We start from the raw sequence: 13,290 nt of genomic DNA, 5'->3' as shown, positions 1-13,290 counted from the left end.
TTGGGTCCACAGGCTGATGCTCTATCCACTGAGCCAAACTGGCTAGGGTAGGCAAATACTATTTTAAACAAGTGTTCCTCTGTCTTTTTGTTAAGCATGTGTACTTGAATGTGGCTTTGATGGTGACATTGAGAGGGAAGGATGTGATTGGTGTGGTTTCCCTCCCTCCTCACACCACCCATACTAGGCAGGACCCCATAATAAAATAACTTCCCATCTTTACCTAGAACTCACTGTGCCTCAGAAACTATATTAACTCATTTCATAGTTACAAGATTTTTTGAGGTCAATATTATTATTTATCCCCACTTTACAAATGAAGAAACTGAGGCACAGAGAGGCTAAGTGACTTGATCAAGAATTCCCAGCTAGGATATGACCAACCCAAGGTTTAAATCTGACCTGACGTTCTTATTCTAGAGACATTCCCCCCGCCCAAGCCCCATATGGGCACCTGAAATAGGACTCCATCTGGGGGGAAATGGAATGGGCTGGCATGCACATTGGGAATCCACAGTTCCAGCACATTGCCCTCACGCACCCTCATTCCCTCTCTGGGCCCAGTATAAAAACCAAATGATTTCACATTTCCCACTCATGGCACCTGGGTAAGAATCCCACATGGGGGCAGGGTTTAACATGCAAGTTCCTGGGCTCCTCTCCAGACTTCCTAAACCAGAATCTCCAAGGCCAGGGCCCAGGAGTCTCCATGTGTCACCAACACCCCTACAGGTACTGCAGAGGAAATGTGTCTACATTACAGAGAGGAAGACCAAGGCTCGGGGAGAATGAGTCAGGCTGGCAGTGACGGAAACCCTGGTCTTTTGAGGAGGCTAGGACTGGAGTAGAAACCCAGCCCTGCTCCCTGCATCCACCTGGAGGTGGGGACTGGGTCCTTACGGCGTGTTAAGCACCAGTCGGTCCCACTGCCCCTTCACATCGTCGTCCTCAGGCTGCTCAGTGATGTAGAGGCCGTCAAATTCCAACTTCCGGGCCAGCTCCTTCTCCCGCTTAAAGATTACCAGGGGCACCTAGATTGTGCAGGGAGGCAAAGGGGCTGGTGTCAGGTGCCTCAGGAGACCACAGCCTCAGCAGGTGCCAGGAGATCTTGTTGGAGCCTGTGTGAGCCCCCACACTAGAGTGAACAGGGCAGTGATGGGGAAGTGTGGGCAAAGGGGTCCGGGCTGGGACATGAGAGAAATGGGAGAGCCCAGATGTGGTGCCCGATGCAGCCTGTGGCTTCCCAAGGGAGGGAGTTCTGAACTCAGATCTTAAGGATGAATTAAACAGAGATAGGTGAAAGGAGGGAGAAGTGGGGCAAAGCATTCCAGGGCAGAGGGACAGCATATGCAAAAGTTCTAAGCCAAAGAACTCTGTTCATCCAATTATAAAATACCAATATTTATTAAAACTTATCTTACGGAAACTCTCATAACAGTGCTTATGGGGCATCACAAATCTCAGGCATAGTTGATGTCAGACTCTACATTCCCACTAGCACCCTTGTTATATTAAGAGACCCCACAGATCTTAATTCACCAACTGACTAGCATGCAGGAAATATTCCAAATTTTAAAAATCTGCCTCTTGATCCAGAAATTAACATTCAGAGGACCTGGCTCCTCAGCTATGACCCACATTAGTTCCCAGTTTGAAGACCCCAATCCTGTACCCATCCCCAGCCCTTACCCCAACACCAGGACCCTTCTGTCCCACCTACAGTGTAAGATCCCACAGCCTGCCCGAGGTCCTCTCAGCCAGTGTCCCCTTCCCCTCAGTACACAAGCCCCTGTTCAGGAACATGGTCATGGCCCACCTTGAGGCAGTTGTAGCCAATGATGCAGAGAAATGCCACCAGTGTGTGCAGCAGGCTCAGGCAACGTAGGGCAGGCTCCATGTAGCCCGTGCTCTCCTCCAGGAAGTAATACACCATATTTTCATCCTCGTCGCCCTCTGCTTCTTCACCGACTCCTGAGCCCCAGCCAGAGCCACCACCAGACCCTGTGCCTGCCAGGTCCCCAGCTGCTGAGCCTTCCAAGTCATCCTCCCCTGGCGGGGAGTCTGAGACCTGAAGGGGAGCAGAGGTCAGTCACAGGCACCTGGTCTGCCATTACCAGAACCCACTAACAAAACAAACAGCCTCCATTTCTGAGGTTGTACTGGGCCCCTGTCAGTGACAGTAGGGAAAGAACTGTCAATCAAGATCAAGGGGTGGGCCCAGAACTCTAGCTAGCAAATCAAACTATGTCCTGGGAATCTCACTACTGAACCAAGTGACAGGAGGACTGAAAACAGAATGGATCATCTTAGTAGTGGAGCCTTAAAGAGACTGACTACTAATATTTACACTAATACTAAAATTAGTAGTAGCTGACATTTACACAGTTGTTTCTGTATGTCAGGTACTGTTCTAAGTCATGCAACTAGTGAGTGGTAGAGCCAGGATTCACTCTCACAGAAGTTGCCTGTGTGGCTCAATGGTTGAGTGTCGACCTATGAACTAGAAGGTCACGGTTTGATTCCCGGTCAGGGCATATGCCGCCAGGGTTGTAGGCTCAATCCCCAGTGTGGGGCATGCAAGAGGCATCTCTCTCTCTCCCTCTCCCTTCTCTGAAATAAAAGTCTGACAGAAGCCATGCTCTGATCACTCTGCTAGATGCCTCTCTGTCCTGTTATGTAGGCATAGGCCCCAAGGATCCCTTTGTCCTTCAGGATGCCTGGTTCTTAACCCTTTCCTTCCCATTTCTTCCTCCCTACAAATGTCTCTTTAGCTTATGTGAAAGCCAAGAAGTTTAACTGCATCAATGGGTGTTGCAGAGACAAAGGCCTGTGGCTAGGGGCACAGGACAAATGGCAGAGCTGAGCACGGGACCCTGAACTGGCTCCCTGTTCTAACTCCTACAGGCACTCAGGCATCTGTCCAGATGGACCCACACACTCACACTCACCCCAGTGGGGTTCCAAGATCCAGGTGTCCAGCCAGAACATTTCTGGGAACCCCGGGCCCAACACCTTGTGAACTGCAGTGACCCTGTGAACTTATTAGGGGCTGAGCCTCCCACCCCACAGCCCAAATCCTCCTGGCCCCTCATGACCAGCACCTTATAAAACAGCAAGATGAAGTTGATGGCAAATGCCAAGAAGAGGGCAAGAAATCGCAGGGTGTAAAAGTTCCGGGAGAGGTAGTTCTATGATGAGAGAAAGAGAAAGAGAAAGAGAACTCACAGGCCACCCTCTTCCCATAACACAAGTACCCGAGTCCTCAATATTTGGTCCCACAACCTCTTATTTTTTGAGTGCTTACTGTATACCAAGACCTGGGCTAAGAGCTTTATTTGCATGAACTTGTTTAATTCTCACCACACCCTATGAAGTGGGTACTCCTGATATGCCCACTCTACAGATGAGGAAATGGAGGCTCAGGGAGATGAGATGCCTTGCTCAAGGTCACAGCCAAGAAGTGACAGACGTGGGATTTGGAACCAGGCAGTCAAGCTCCCAACCACTGCTGCTTCCTGTGTGAGGTTACCCTGTCTGCTTTACCACAGGCAGAGCACACCTACTTCCATCTCTCCCTTTTTTCTCTCCATCCCTCATTCTTCTCATAAACCCTCACTAAACCACCTTCTGTCCAGCATGTTTCCCTTAAGCCCTGATGCCAGGCTGGCCCTGGGAGAGGAAACAGGAGGTGGAGCCCTGGGTCCTCTCTCCCAAATACCCTCCCTTCTTCCTGCCTGGATGAGATGAATTGTCCCCCCAATAGGAGTAGCTGGGGCTGGAGTGACGGCTCCAACCTGAAGGCTGACAGCCAAGAAACAGGCCATGGCAGGAAGAACATGGCCTTGGTGGGCTTTAGCTCCAGACAGAGGATTTAGCTCCAGCATGGCAGTGGGATGCCTAAGCAGGTGGCCCCAGATGAGCAAAGGTGTGGAGGTTGGAATAAGGATCACGAGCAGGGAGAGGCGGAAGAGCCAAGTGGGAACAACCTAAAAATGCTGTCCTGTGCTCAGGTCCTGGTTCTATTGGGACATCTCTGCCCTCTTCCCAGCCTGGCTTTCATTCAAGAACAAGGTGGATAGGAGGGGTGTGTGAAGAGGAAGTTGCAGCATGCTGGATTCTTACCAAGAACTTCACCCTCTGCACTTCCAGTTCTCCCCAGAATTCCAGGCCCCCACCTCTGCTTTCCTCCTTCTTTGGATGGGGTGGAGGAGGTGCTGTCTTCTTGGGGGGGTCTGGTGGAGGCTCGGGGACTTCTTCCTTCTCCCCATTCTCAGCACTGCAAGGCAGGACAGAGTGAGGAGGTACCTGAGCAATTTGTTCATTCATTCATTCAAAGCCATGTACTGGGGGCCCACCCCCATTCCTGGCCTAGGTTGAGATAGTGTTGGGAACACAGTGATGAGACAACCTCAGGCCCTGTCCTCATGGTCTCCAGTCCAATGGAGTACAGATCTGTCAAGAGACAGTGGCAACCCAGTGTGGTCAGGGCTGGCATGAGGGAAGCTGGGAGCCCTGAGGAGACATTCCTTCAACTTAGGGATGTGATGTAAAGGTAGGCTTGAGCCAAAATTCAGAAGATGAGGAAGACTGAGATGAAGCACGGGGGAAGGTGTTCTGGGCAGAGGCCCATACCCCCAAAGGCTTGGGGGTAAGAGAGGAGCATTCATTTATCTCCTCCCTTTCACAGAGCCCCTCCTCTGGGCCTGGGCTGGGAGATGCTGAGAACACTGGGTAACCAGGACAGCCTCCTGGCTCGGGCCCTGACCTCAGAAGGCTCTCCATCCAGGAGGGAGACAATGATAGACGCCTGGGCCCTCTGGGCCCCAAGGCCACTCACTCAGCTTTCTCTGGCTCTGGCTCAGGTTCTGGCTCTGGTTCTGGAGGCAGCTCCTCTTCCTCTCCATCCACCTGGCAGCAGGGCAAGCATCAGAGTCTTGAGCCCCCATCCCTGAGTGCCTCATAGTGCTGACGTGCCTGCTCACCTGTGTCCCTCCCTGGTCATCTCCTTGGGGCCATCCAAGTTCCACAACGCCCCAGCTAGAAGGAAGAGGGACTAGGACTCTCGTTTTACAGAGGGGAACTGAGGCCCTGAGAGGTGGAATGCCTTGCTCAAGCACCCTGCAGGGTCAGGCTGACACCAGGGTCAGGCTCGCAGTCCAGGAGGCAGGCAATGATAGAGGCTGGGCACTTTGGGCCCAAAGGCCACTCACTCAGCTTTCTCCGGCTCCAGCTCTCTCCCTCACCTTTCCCATCCCCTTGACAACCACCCCCAGGGAGCACTCACAGCACCAAGGACCTGAGGATGCTGTGGGCAACTTATTCCCCACAACCATCTGTGTCTCTAAGGGTCTCTCCTGGTGCCCCTGACCCCACCTCGGCTGCTTTTAATTTCTGGTCCTGTTTCCCCTCAAATGTCATCTTGGGGTCTCTCGCTCTGTGACTCCAGATATCGTTTTCTTTCTCTCCCAGAAACACCACATTTTTTCATCGGGAGCCTCTCTCCAGGTCTCCACCTCTGAGTCCATTTCTCTGTGTCTCTGAGTGTCTCTCTATCTCTATCTCTGTGTGCGCCCCCCCCCCCCTGTTTTTCTCTGCGTATCCCTGTGTCTGAGTCTCTCTTCCCGCTCCTGTCCCTCCTAACCCAATCTCTCCCAAACCCCAACACCCCCCAACTCCGCTGCACTCTCACCCCCAGCTTCCTCTTGATGATGGGGGAGCCCTCTGGCGTGGGTGGCTCCACCGGCGTCGTGTCACCCATGTCCCCGAGGCCTCCCGGGGCCCCTTCGAGCCGGAAGGGGCCCCGTTCAGCCGCGGCCACGGGCCCGTCGGCGCCTCCCGGGCCGGCCTCGTGTGCGGCCCCTTCCTCGCCGGTGCCCTCCGCGGCGTCGCCAGCGCCCTCGCCCTCACCCTCGCCGTCTGCTTCGCCGCCAGACCCGGCCGGCTGCTCGCCGTGCACCTCGTCGCCCGTGGGGTCGGGCATGCCGGCCAGCAGTTCGGTCACCGTCACCTTCTTGGCCCCCTCCACGAGCCCACCGCCGAAGAGCGAGCCCCAGAGCAGGCACAGCGCGCCCGCCGCCAGCCCCGCGCCCAACGCCCCCGCGCGCGTCACCGCCGCCCAGAGCAGGGAGCCCGCCGCCGCCGCCGCCTCTCGCGCCGTCAGCCGCCGCAGCCGCCGCACGCGCCGCCGCAGGCCCCGGTAGCTGAGGCCGCGCAGGGCCCGGGACAGCGCCGCCGCCACGCGCGCCGCTGCGCCCGCCGCCGGCCCCGCCGCGCCCTCGGGCCCCGCCGCGCCCTCCTCGGCGCCCTCGCCGGCCTCCGCCGCCCCCTCCTCGTCGTCCTCCTCGGGCTCGCCCTCGGGCTCCGAGATCTGCGCGGCGATCTGCATCTCGAAGATGGTGTCCTCGCAGAAGCTGACGAAGAGCTCCATCTTCTCGGACTCGCCGCCCTCGTTCACCACGTCAAAGATGAACTGGCGCTTGGACTCCTTCACCTGCGGGCAGGTGGGGACAAGGGGTCAACGGAGCAGCTCCGCTCCACGCAGTCACTAATAGCGGTATTAGTGGTTTTATACTTGTATTTTAATAATTTAAAGCAAAATTAGTAATAGTAAGCGTATATACTGCTCGCTGTAGGCTCTCTTCAACAAAGCCAGGCCCTGTACCAAGCATCTTACATATATTTTACTTAATCCTCACAAACAACCCCTAGGGCTCTTATCCCCATTTTACAGATGAGGAAACGGAGGCCCAGAGGGTCACCACGCGCTGCGGTGACGCTGCTGAGAGGTGGCAGATGTGGGATTGGAATTCCCAACAAGCTGGCTTCAGAATCTATGCTTTCAGCCTCTTTGAGAGACAGCATAGTGCTCGAACACAAAGGTTCCTCAGCCAGCCTGCCTGGGTTGAAATCCCAATTCTGCCACCGAATAGCTGGGTGATTTCCATGTAACTCTCTGGGCCTCAGCTTCCCCCTCTCTAACGTGGGGGACAATAGTAGGACTTACATTATAGGGTTGGTGTGATGGTTAGATGAGTTAGGGTTAGAACAGCAGCTGGCGCCTCATCCATGCCACATAGCGTTTGCTATTACACTGCTGAGGAATACCAGGCCCACACCAGCAGGGGCAAGTGCGGTGGGAAGGGTGAGCAGGTGGAAGTGCAAGTTTGGAGGAACACATTAAGGGAATGAGTGTCACGTGGGGAGCATGAGACAGGCAAAGGGAAGGCGGAGCTCCCAGGGCATGGACAGGCATATAAAGGGCCAGGGCTTCCGGTGGTTGCAGGGATGTGGCAGACATCCAGGTGCAAGGATGGTGCAACCACTTTTAGGCTAGATTGGGTGGGGGGAGTATGCAATGGTGTCCCAAGGGACATAGTGTACAAACTTTTGAGGGCTCCTGTGGACTATGTGAAGGAGCTGATGTGCAAGAGCCTTGTGAGAGAGCACCAGGGATTAAGGGAGGAATGGGTGTGAGGAGGGCATGGTGGCATGGGAAGATTGGGAAATATGTGACCATGTGGGGCTCATTGTACATGTGGAGATGGGCACATGGGGCAGGCATGCAAGGGCCTGAGGCCAAAACAGGGGTGGGGGGAGTGCTGGTGTGGGAGTGGCCTACAATTCATAGGGTCAGTGTATGTGAAGCAGGTATAAATGTGCAAGCGGGCCCCAGGAATCAGTGTAAGGCCCTAGGACATGAATACAGGGCTCAGTGTGGGACATGAGCCCAGCTGTGCATAAGCCAGGTGTCCACTGAGGAAACATGAAGGGCCTAGTTGTTGAGGAGGTTATGGGAGTAAAAGCTTCATGGGCTGTAAGTGGGAAAGGGTGTGCAAGAACGTGTGGAGGAGTATGCAGGTGCCTCGGGGCATCTAAGGAACAAAATGGAAGCATGAGTTTAAGGGGCATGCAAGGGGTACGCAGGCTGGTGTGCAATGTGTGTGTGTGCTGGAGGGCCACCGGGACAACAGGGGCACGGCTGGGGACTGAGGGTGTGTGAGGCATGTGGGAGTGTGAGAGAATGAATGATAGGAACCACATGCAAGCTGAGTGTGTCAGGTGGGCAGGAGATGATCTAGGGCAGGGGTGGGCAAACTTTTTGACTCGAGGGCCACAATGGGTTCTTAAACTGGACCGGAGGGCCGGAACAAAAGCATGGATGGAGTGTTTGTGTGAACTAATATAAATTCAAAGTAAAGGAGCGGAGGGGAGAGCAAGAGAACCGGATAGAATAGCCGGATCGGCCCGCGGGCCGTAGTTTGCCCACGGCTGATCTAGGGCCACATGAGTGTACTCTTGGGGTAAGTGAATGTGTAAAGACATGAAAACTTTTGGTTGGGCATAGGAGGGGCTGAGAGAGGGCCAAGAAGTAGGCCTGGTCACTAAGGACATGTGGGGGCTCTTATGGGGTTTGAAAGGGTAGTCCAAGTGTGCATGGGTGATTATGAGTGTGCCAGGGCTACAGTGAGGGCATGTGGGAGGTGAATGGACAACTATATGGCATGCCAGTGCTGCATCCTCCCAATGAGTGTGTAAGAGACGTGTACCACATGTGGAAGCAGAATAAGTGGGATGGGCATTGTGTGCTGAGACCTGTGGGCACATATGGTGGCTGGTGAGGGCTGGGCTAGCATACCATGGCTCCCAGGATCCCCAAAGTGAGTGTGCAAAAATGTGGGCATGGATAGGCCAGGACCAAAAGAGGGCAAACTAGTGTCTGCTGGGAAGGTGAGCAAGGGGTCGGTTCTAGTACATGAAGGTGTGGGCTTGGTTGCATCAGGACTATAAGGGCTCCCAGGATAAGTGTGCAAATGGTAGGCATAGTGTGCTAGCACCACAGTGAGGGCACACAGACTCTGCTTCACATACAAGGGGTGTACATCCATGTGTGCACCAAGGCTGCAGAGAAGTGGACAAGGGGGAACTGAGGGTGTACAAGGGCACTGCAGGACCCATAAAATGTGTGCAAAAGCGTGGGCATGGGCTTGTATGAGCAGAGCAAACGCCCACCAGGGTCTTCAGACCAGATGTACAAAGCATGCATGGAGTCCAAGGGTGCGAGGAGCGTGACCCCAAACCTGGGAAAGCCAGCATGCACGAGTAAGTGCAGGTCCTCTGACCTGGGGCATCTCCCACTGGGTGCGGTTGGTCTCTGAGATCTCGAAATAGATGCGCTCGATGCGACGAGAGGCGCCCATGATCTCGATGCGGCCCAGGTAGGGCCGGAAGTACTCCAGGATGCTGTCGGCTAGCTCCAGGAAGTTGCGCAGGCGTGGGTCGTGTGGCACGTGCTCTGACAGGTCAATCAGCAGCACTGCCACATTGAAGCCGATTTCGCGGGCTGGCTCCTGGAAGCGGTTGGCGAACTCCTCACAGTTGATCATCTCGTTTTCATCCGCTTCAGAACAGGACAGCAGGAACTGGATTTCCGGGCTGCTGAACTGCTTCTGGCTGTCCATGGCCTGAGTGTGGGCAGGGGTGGGGAAGAGGTCAGAGGGGGTGGCCTGGAGAGCCTGAATGGTCTTCTTAAAACAACTATGGACTTTTCATGAAGACAGAAAGGTCCAGAATCATATCAACAGCACCCAAGGCTGGCACTCAGCATGTTGGCACTGGCGAGGCTGTACTAGCCATTAAAATATTAAAATGCTGTCTTTCGAGGGAAACCAAGATGGCGGCATAGGTAAACACCTAAACTGCTGCCTCACACAACAATTTCAAAACTACAACTAAAAGAAAAAATGGACACCATCCAGAACCACAGGAAAGCTGGCTGAGTGGAAATTCTACAACTAGAAGGAAAGAGAAAAGCACATTGAGACTCAGAGGAGCTACAAAAGGCTGAGGTATGGAGGCACGCGCGCAGAGAGGACTGGCGGCTGAGTGCATGGCTGGCTTTCTCAAGCGGGAGGGAGACGGAAGCTCCCAACTGCGCTGAACTCCAGTTCTGGATGAGACTCTGGGAAACCAACTCATTCGGGGGGGAATCTGGACTATCCAGAAAAGAGAAAAGCACACTGAGACTCAGGGGAGCTGCGGAAGGCAGAGGTCTGAAGGCGTGCGCGTGCAGAGAGGACTGACTGCTGAGTGCACAGCTGGCTTTCTCAAGTGGGAGGGAGATGGAAGCTCCAGACTGCACTGAACTCCAGTTCCGGGCGAGACTCTGGGAACCCAGACTCATTCGGGGAGAAACTGGACTGTCTGGCAGCGGGCAAAACTAGAGGGCAGCTTTCTCTTGGAGGTGCTTGCAGCGATTACCGAGGGACACTGAGACCTGGAAGCCTCATAGGGCAGGGCTGATGGGAAGCCAAGGCTGTCTGCTCCGCCATGAGACTCCGCCCCATCCAAGCTGAGCACAGAGGCTTTTGCAATTTTGCAAGTCTTGTCTCATAAGGGTGTCTCCAGCACAGAAGTTCTCCCAGTGTAGACACAGCTGATCCTCACAGCCAATTGGCCTGGAGGTCAATTCCTCCTAGTGATATCAACAACAATCAAGACTTAACTACAACAAGGCTGTACACACAGTCCACAAAGGGGTGCACCAAGAGTGTCCACCTCAGGTAACTGGGGAGGCTGAGCCACTGGGCCCTATAGGACACCCAGTACACAAAGCTACTCTACCAACTCAGGGTAGCAGCGAAAATGCAGAGACAAAGAAACAGATTACAAGTGAAAGAAATGGAGGAAAGCAAATGACTGGATATAGAGTTCAAAACCACGGTTACAAGGTTTTTTAAGAATTTCCTAGAAAAGGCCGATGAATTTAGCGAGACCCTCGAAGATATGAAAAGGACCAACTAGAAATTAAACATACACTGACTAAAATAAAAAAATATTATACAGAGACCTAACAGCAGACTAGAGGACTGCAAGAATCAAGTAAAAGATTTGAAATGCAAAGAAGCAAAAAACACTCAACCAGAAAAGCAAAAAGAAAAAAGAATCCAAAAATTTGAAGATAGTGTAAGAAGCCTCTGGGACAACTTCAAGCGTACCAACATCCGAATTATGGGGGTGCCAGAAGAAGAGAGAGAGCAAGATACTGAAAACCTATTTGAAGAAATAATGACAGAAAACTTCCCCCACCTGGTGAAAGAAATAGACTTACAAGTCCAGGAAGCGCACAGAACCCCAAACAAAAGGAATCCAAAGAGGACCACACCAAGACACATCATAATTAAAATGCCAAGAGCAAAAGACAGAGAATATTAAAAGCAGCAAGACAAAAACAGTTAGTTACCTACAAGGGAGCACCCATATGATTGTCAGCTGATTTCTCAACAGAAACTATGCAGGCCAGAAGGGAGTGGCAAGAAATATTCAAAGTGATGAATAGCAAGAACCTACAACCAAGATTACTCTACCCAGCAAAGCTATCATTCAGAATTGAAGGGAAGATAAAGAGCTTCACAGATAAGAGAAAGCTAAAGGAGTTCATCACCGCCAAACCAGTATTATATGAAATGCTGAAAGGTATTCTTAAAGAAGAGGAAGAAGAAAAAAGTAAAGATAAAAATTATGAACAACAAGTACATATCTATCAACAAGTTGAACCTAAAAATCAAGTGAATTAAAAACCTGAGGAACAGAATAATCTGGTGAATATAATAGAATCAGGGGCATAGAAAGGGAGTGGACTGATAATTCTCAGGGGGAAAGGGGTATGGGGGGTTCAGGAAGAGACTGGACAAAAATCATACACCTATGGATGAGGACAGTGGGAGGGAGGTAAGGGCAGAAGGTGGGGTGGGAACTGGGTGGAGGGGAGCTATGGGGGGGGGGGGGAAAGGAGAAACAATTGTAATAATCTGAATAAAGATTTATTAAAAAAAATAAAATGAATAAAAAATCTGATGAACAGAATAAACTGGTGAATATAATAGAATCAGGGGCATAGAAAGGGAGTGGACTGACAATTCTCGGGGGGGAAATGGGTGTGGGAGGTGCGGGAAGAGACTGGACAAAAATTGTACACCTATGGATGAGGATGGGGGTGGGGAGGTAAGGGCAGAGGGTGGGGTGGGAACCGGGTGGAGGGGAGCTATCGGGGGAAAAAATAGGAACAATTGTAATAATCTGAACAATAAAGATTTATTAAATTTAAAAAAAAATGCTGTCTTTCCACAAAGGTGAGCCGCCATCTATTGTAAGATACATCCTATTTTCAGAGCTTGTAAGATGTAACCGGGTGAAACTGAGCACTGTGTAGTAACTGGGAAAAGCTGCTTCCCCGCAAGCTCTATGTGCTATCTTGGTGTGCTCTTACAGGCCACTCCCCACCCGACCTTCTTCTCCCTCCCCTGCCTCAGGGCCCCCATGGCCTGCACCTTAGGCGCTCTTGGCCCTCTGACTGTAGGTGGAGGATGGAGCTGTGGCATTTCTTGCCCTGGCTTCCTCCCTGCGCTGGCTGTGCCCCTTGTTCCAAGGTGAGTCCTACAGCCCTGTCCACACAGCTCCTTTTATCTCCAAGTTAGGTAACTATTCTTTCCTCCAGGCCAGCCCCCAGGCTCCCCTGACTAATGCTTGCCTCAACCTCTGACCCTTTCCCAAGTGCCCCTCCCACATTTCTAGCAATTAAAAATTGACACCTGATGCATGGAGGCCTCTGAATTACACCTGGTAACAAAGAGTCATATACCCATCACTCAGAGTTAGCAAATGCTCCCGAGGAGATACTTTTCAAATACTACATTTTTAAAAACATATTTTAGAACTAAAACATTACAGGTAAGATTGGAGTCCTATCTGATATCCTTCTCTTGCTCTACCCTGCTCCCAAGGTACCCACTATCCTAAATGTGTCAATACTTTTACTACCTATATCCCAACATTTTTCCACCAAAAAAATACATATATACAGTATCCTGTGCATTTTTTAAATTTAAAGAATGATGTAATTTGAAACTTGCTTTTTTTCATTCAACTGTATGTTTTCTTTTCTTCTTTTTTTCTTTTTCTTTTCTTTTTTTTTTGTTAATCCTCATCCGAGGATATTTTAAAAAATTATATTTTATTGAGTTTTTACAGAGAGGAAGAGAGAAGGAGAGGGAGAGGGATAGAAGAGTTAGAAACATCGATGAAAGAGAAACATTGATCAGCTGCCTCCTGCACATTCCCTACTGGGGATGTGCCTGCAACCAAGGCACATGCCCTTAACCAGAATCGAACCTGGCACCCTTCAGTCCACAGGCTGACGCTCTATCCACTGAGCCAAACCGGTTAGGGCCTGAGGATATTTTTCCATTGATTTTTAGGGAGAGTAGAAGAGAGAGGGGAAAACAAAGAGAAACA

At 51.8% G+C, this 13,290-nt stretch overlaps 1 protein-coding gene across 9 annotated transcripts in view; it reads right to left on the bottom strand.

Annotated features, from left to right (window-relative positions):
• Nucleotides 1–13,290, bottom strand: part of RYR1 (ryanodine receptor 1) — a 144,960-nt gene that overhangs the window by 7,330 nt on the left and 124,340 nt on the right. For 8 of the 9 annotated variants that reach the window (XM_080644317.1, XM_080644319.1, XM_080644322.1 and 5 more), the window contains 7 exons: nucleotides 9,120–9,461; nucleotides 5,690–6,490; nucleotides 4,838–4,908; nucleotides 4,123–4,276; nucleotides 3,102–3,188; nucleotides 1,817–2,068; nucleotides 901–1,031 (listed from right to left, as the gene is read on the bottom strand). In XM_080644317.1, the coding sequence (XP_080500443.1) occupies nucleotides 901–1,031; nucleotides 1,817–2,068; nucleotides 3,102–3,188; nucleotides 4,123–4,276; nucleotides 4,838–4,908; nucleotides 5,690–6,490; nucleotides 9,120–9,461 (1,838 nt within the window). The remainder of the gene's footprint in view (nucleotides 1–900; nucleotides 1,032–1,816; nucleotides 2,069–3,101; nucleotides 3,189–4,122; nucleotides 4,277–4,837; nucleotides 4,909–5,689; nucleotides 6,491–9,119; nucleotides 9,462–13,290) is intronic. The other variant, XM_080644321.1, reaches the window with a different exon arrangement.

This window comes from Plecotus auritus (assembly GCF_963455305.1).
Source record: "Plecotus auritus genome assembly, chromosome: 10".
NCBI classification, from domain to species: Eukaryota; Metazoa; Chordata; class Mammalia; order Chiroptera; family Vespertilionidae; genus Plecotus; species Plecotus auritus.
This window is presented reverse-complemented; position numbering and strand designations above follow the sequence as displayed.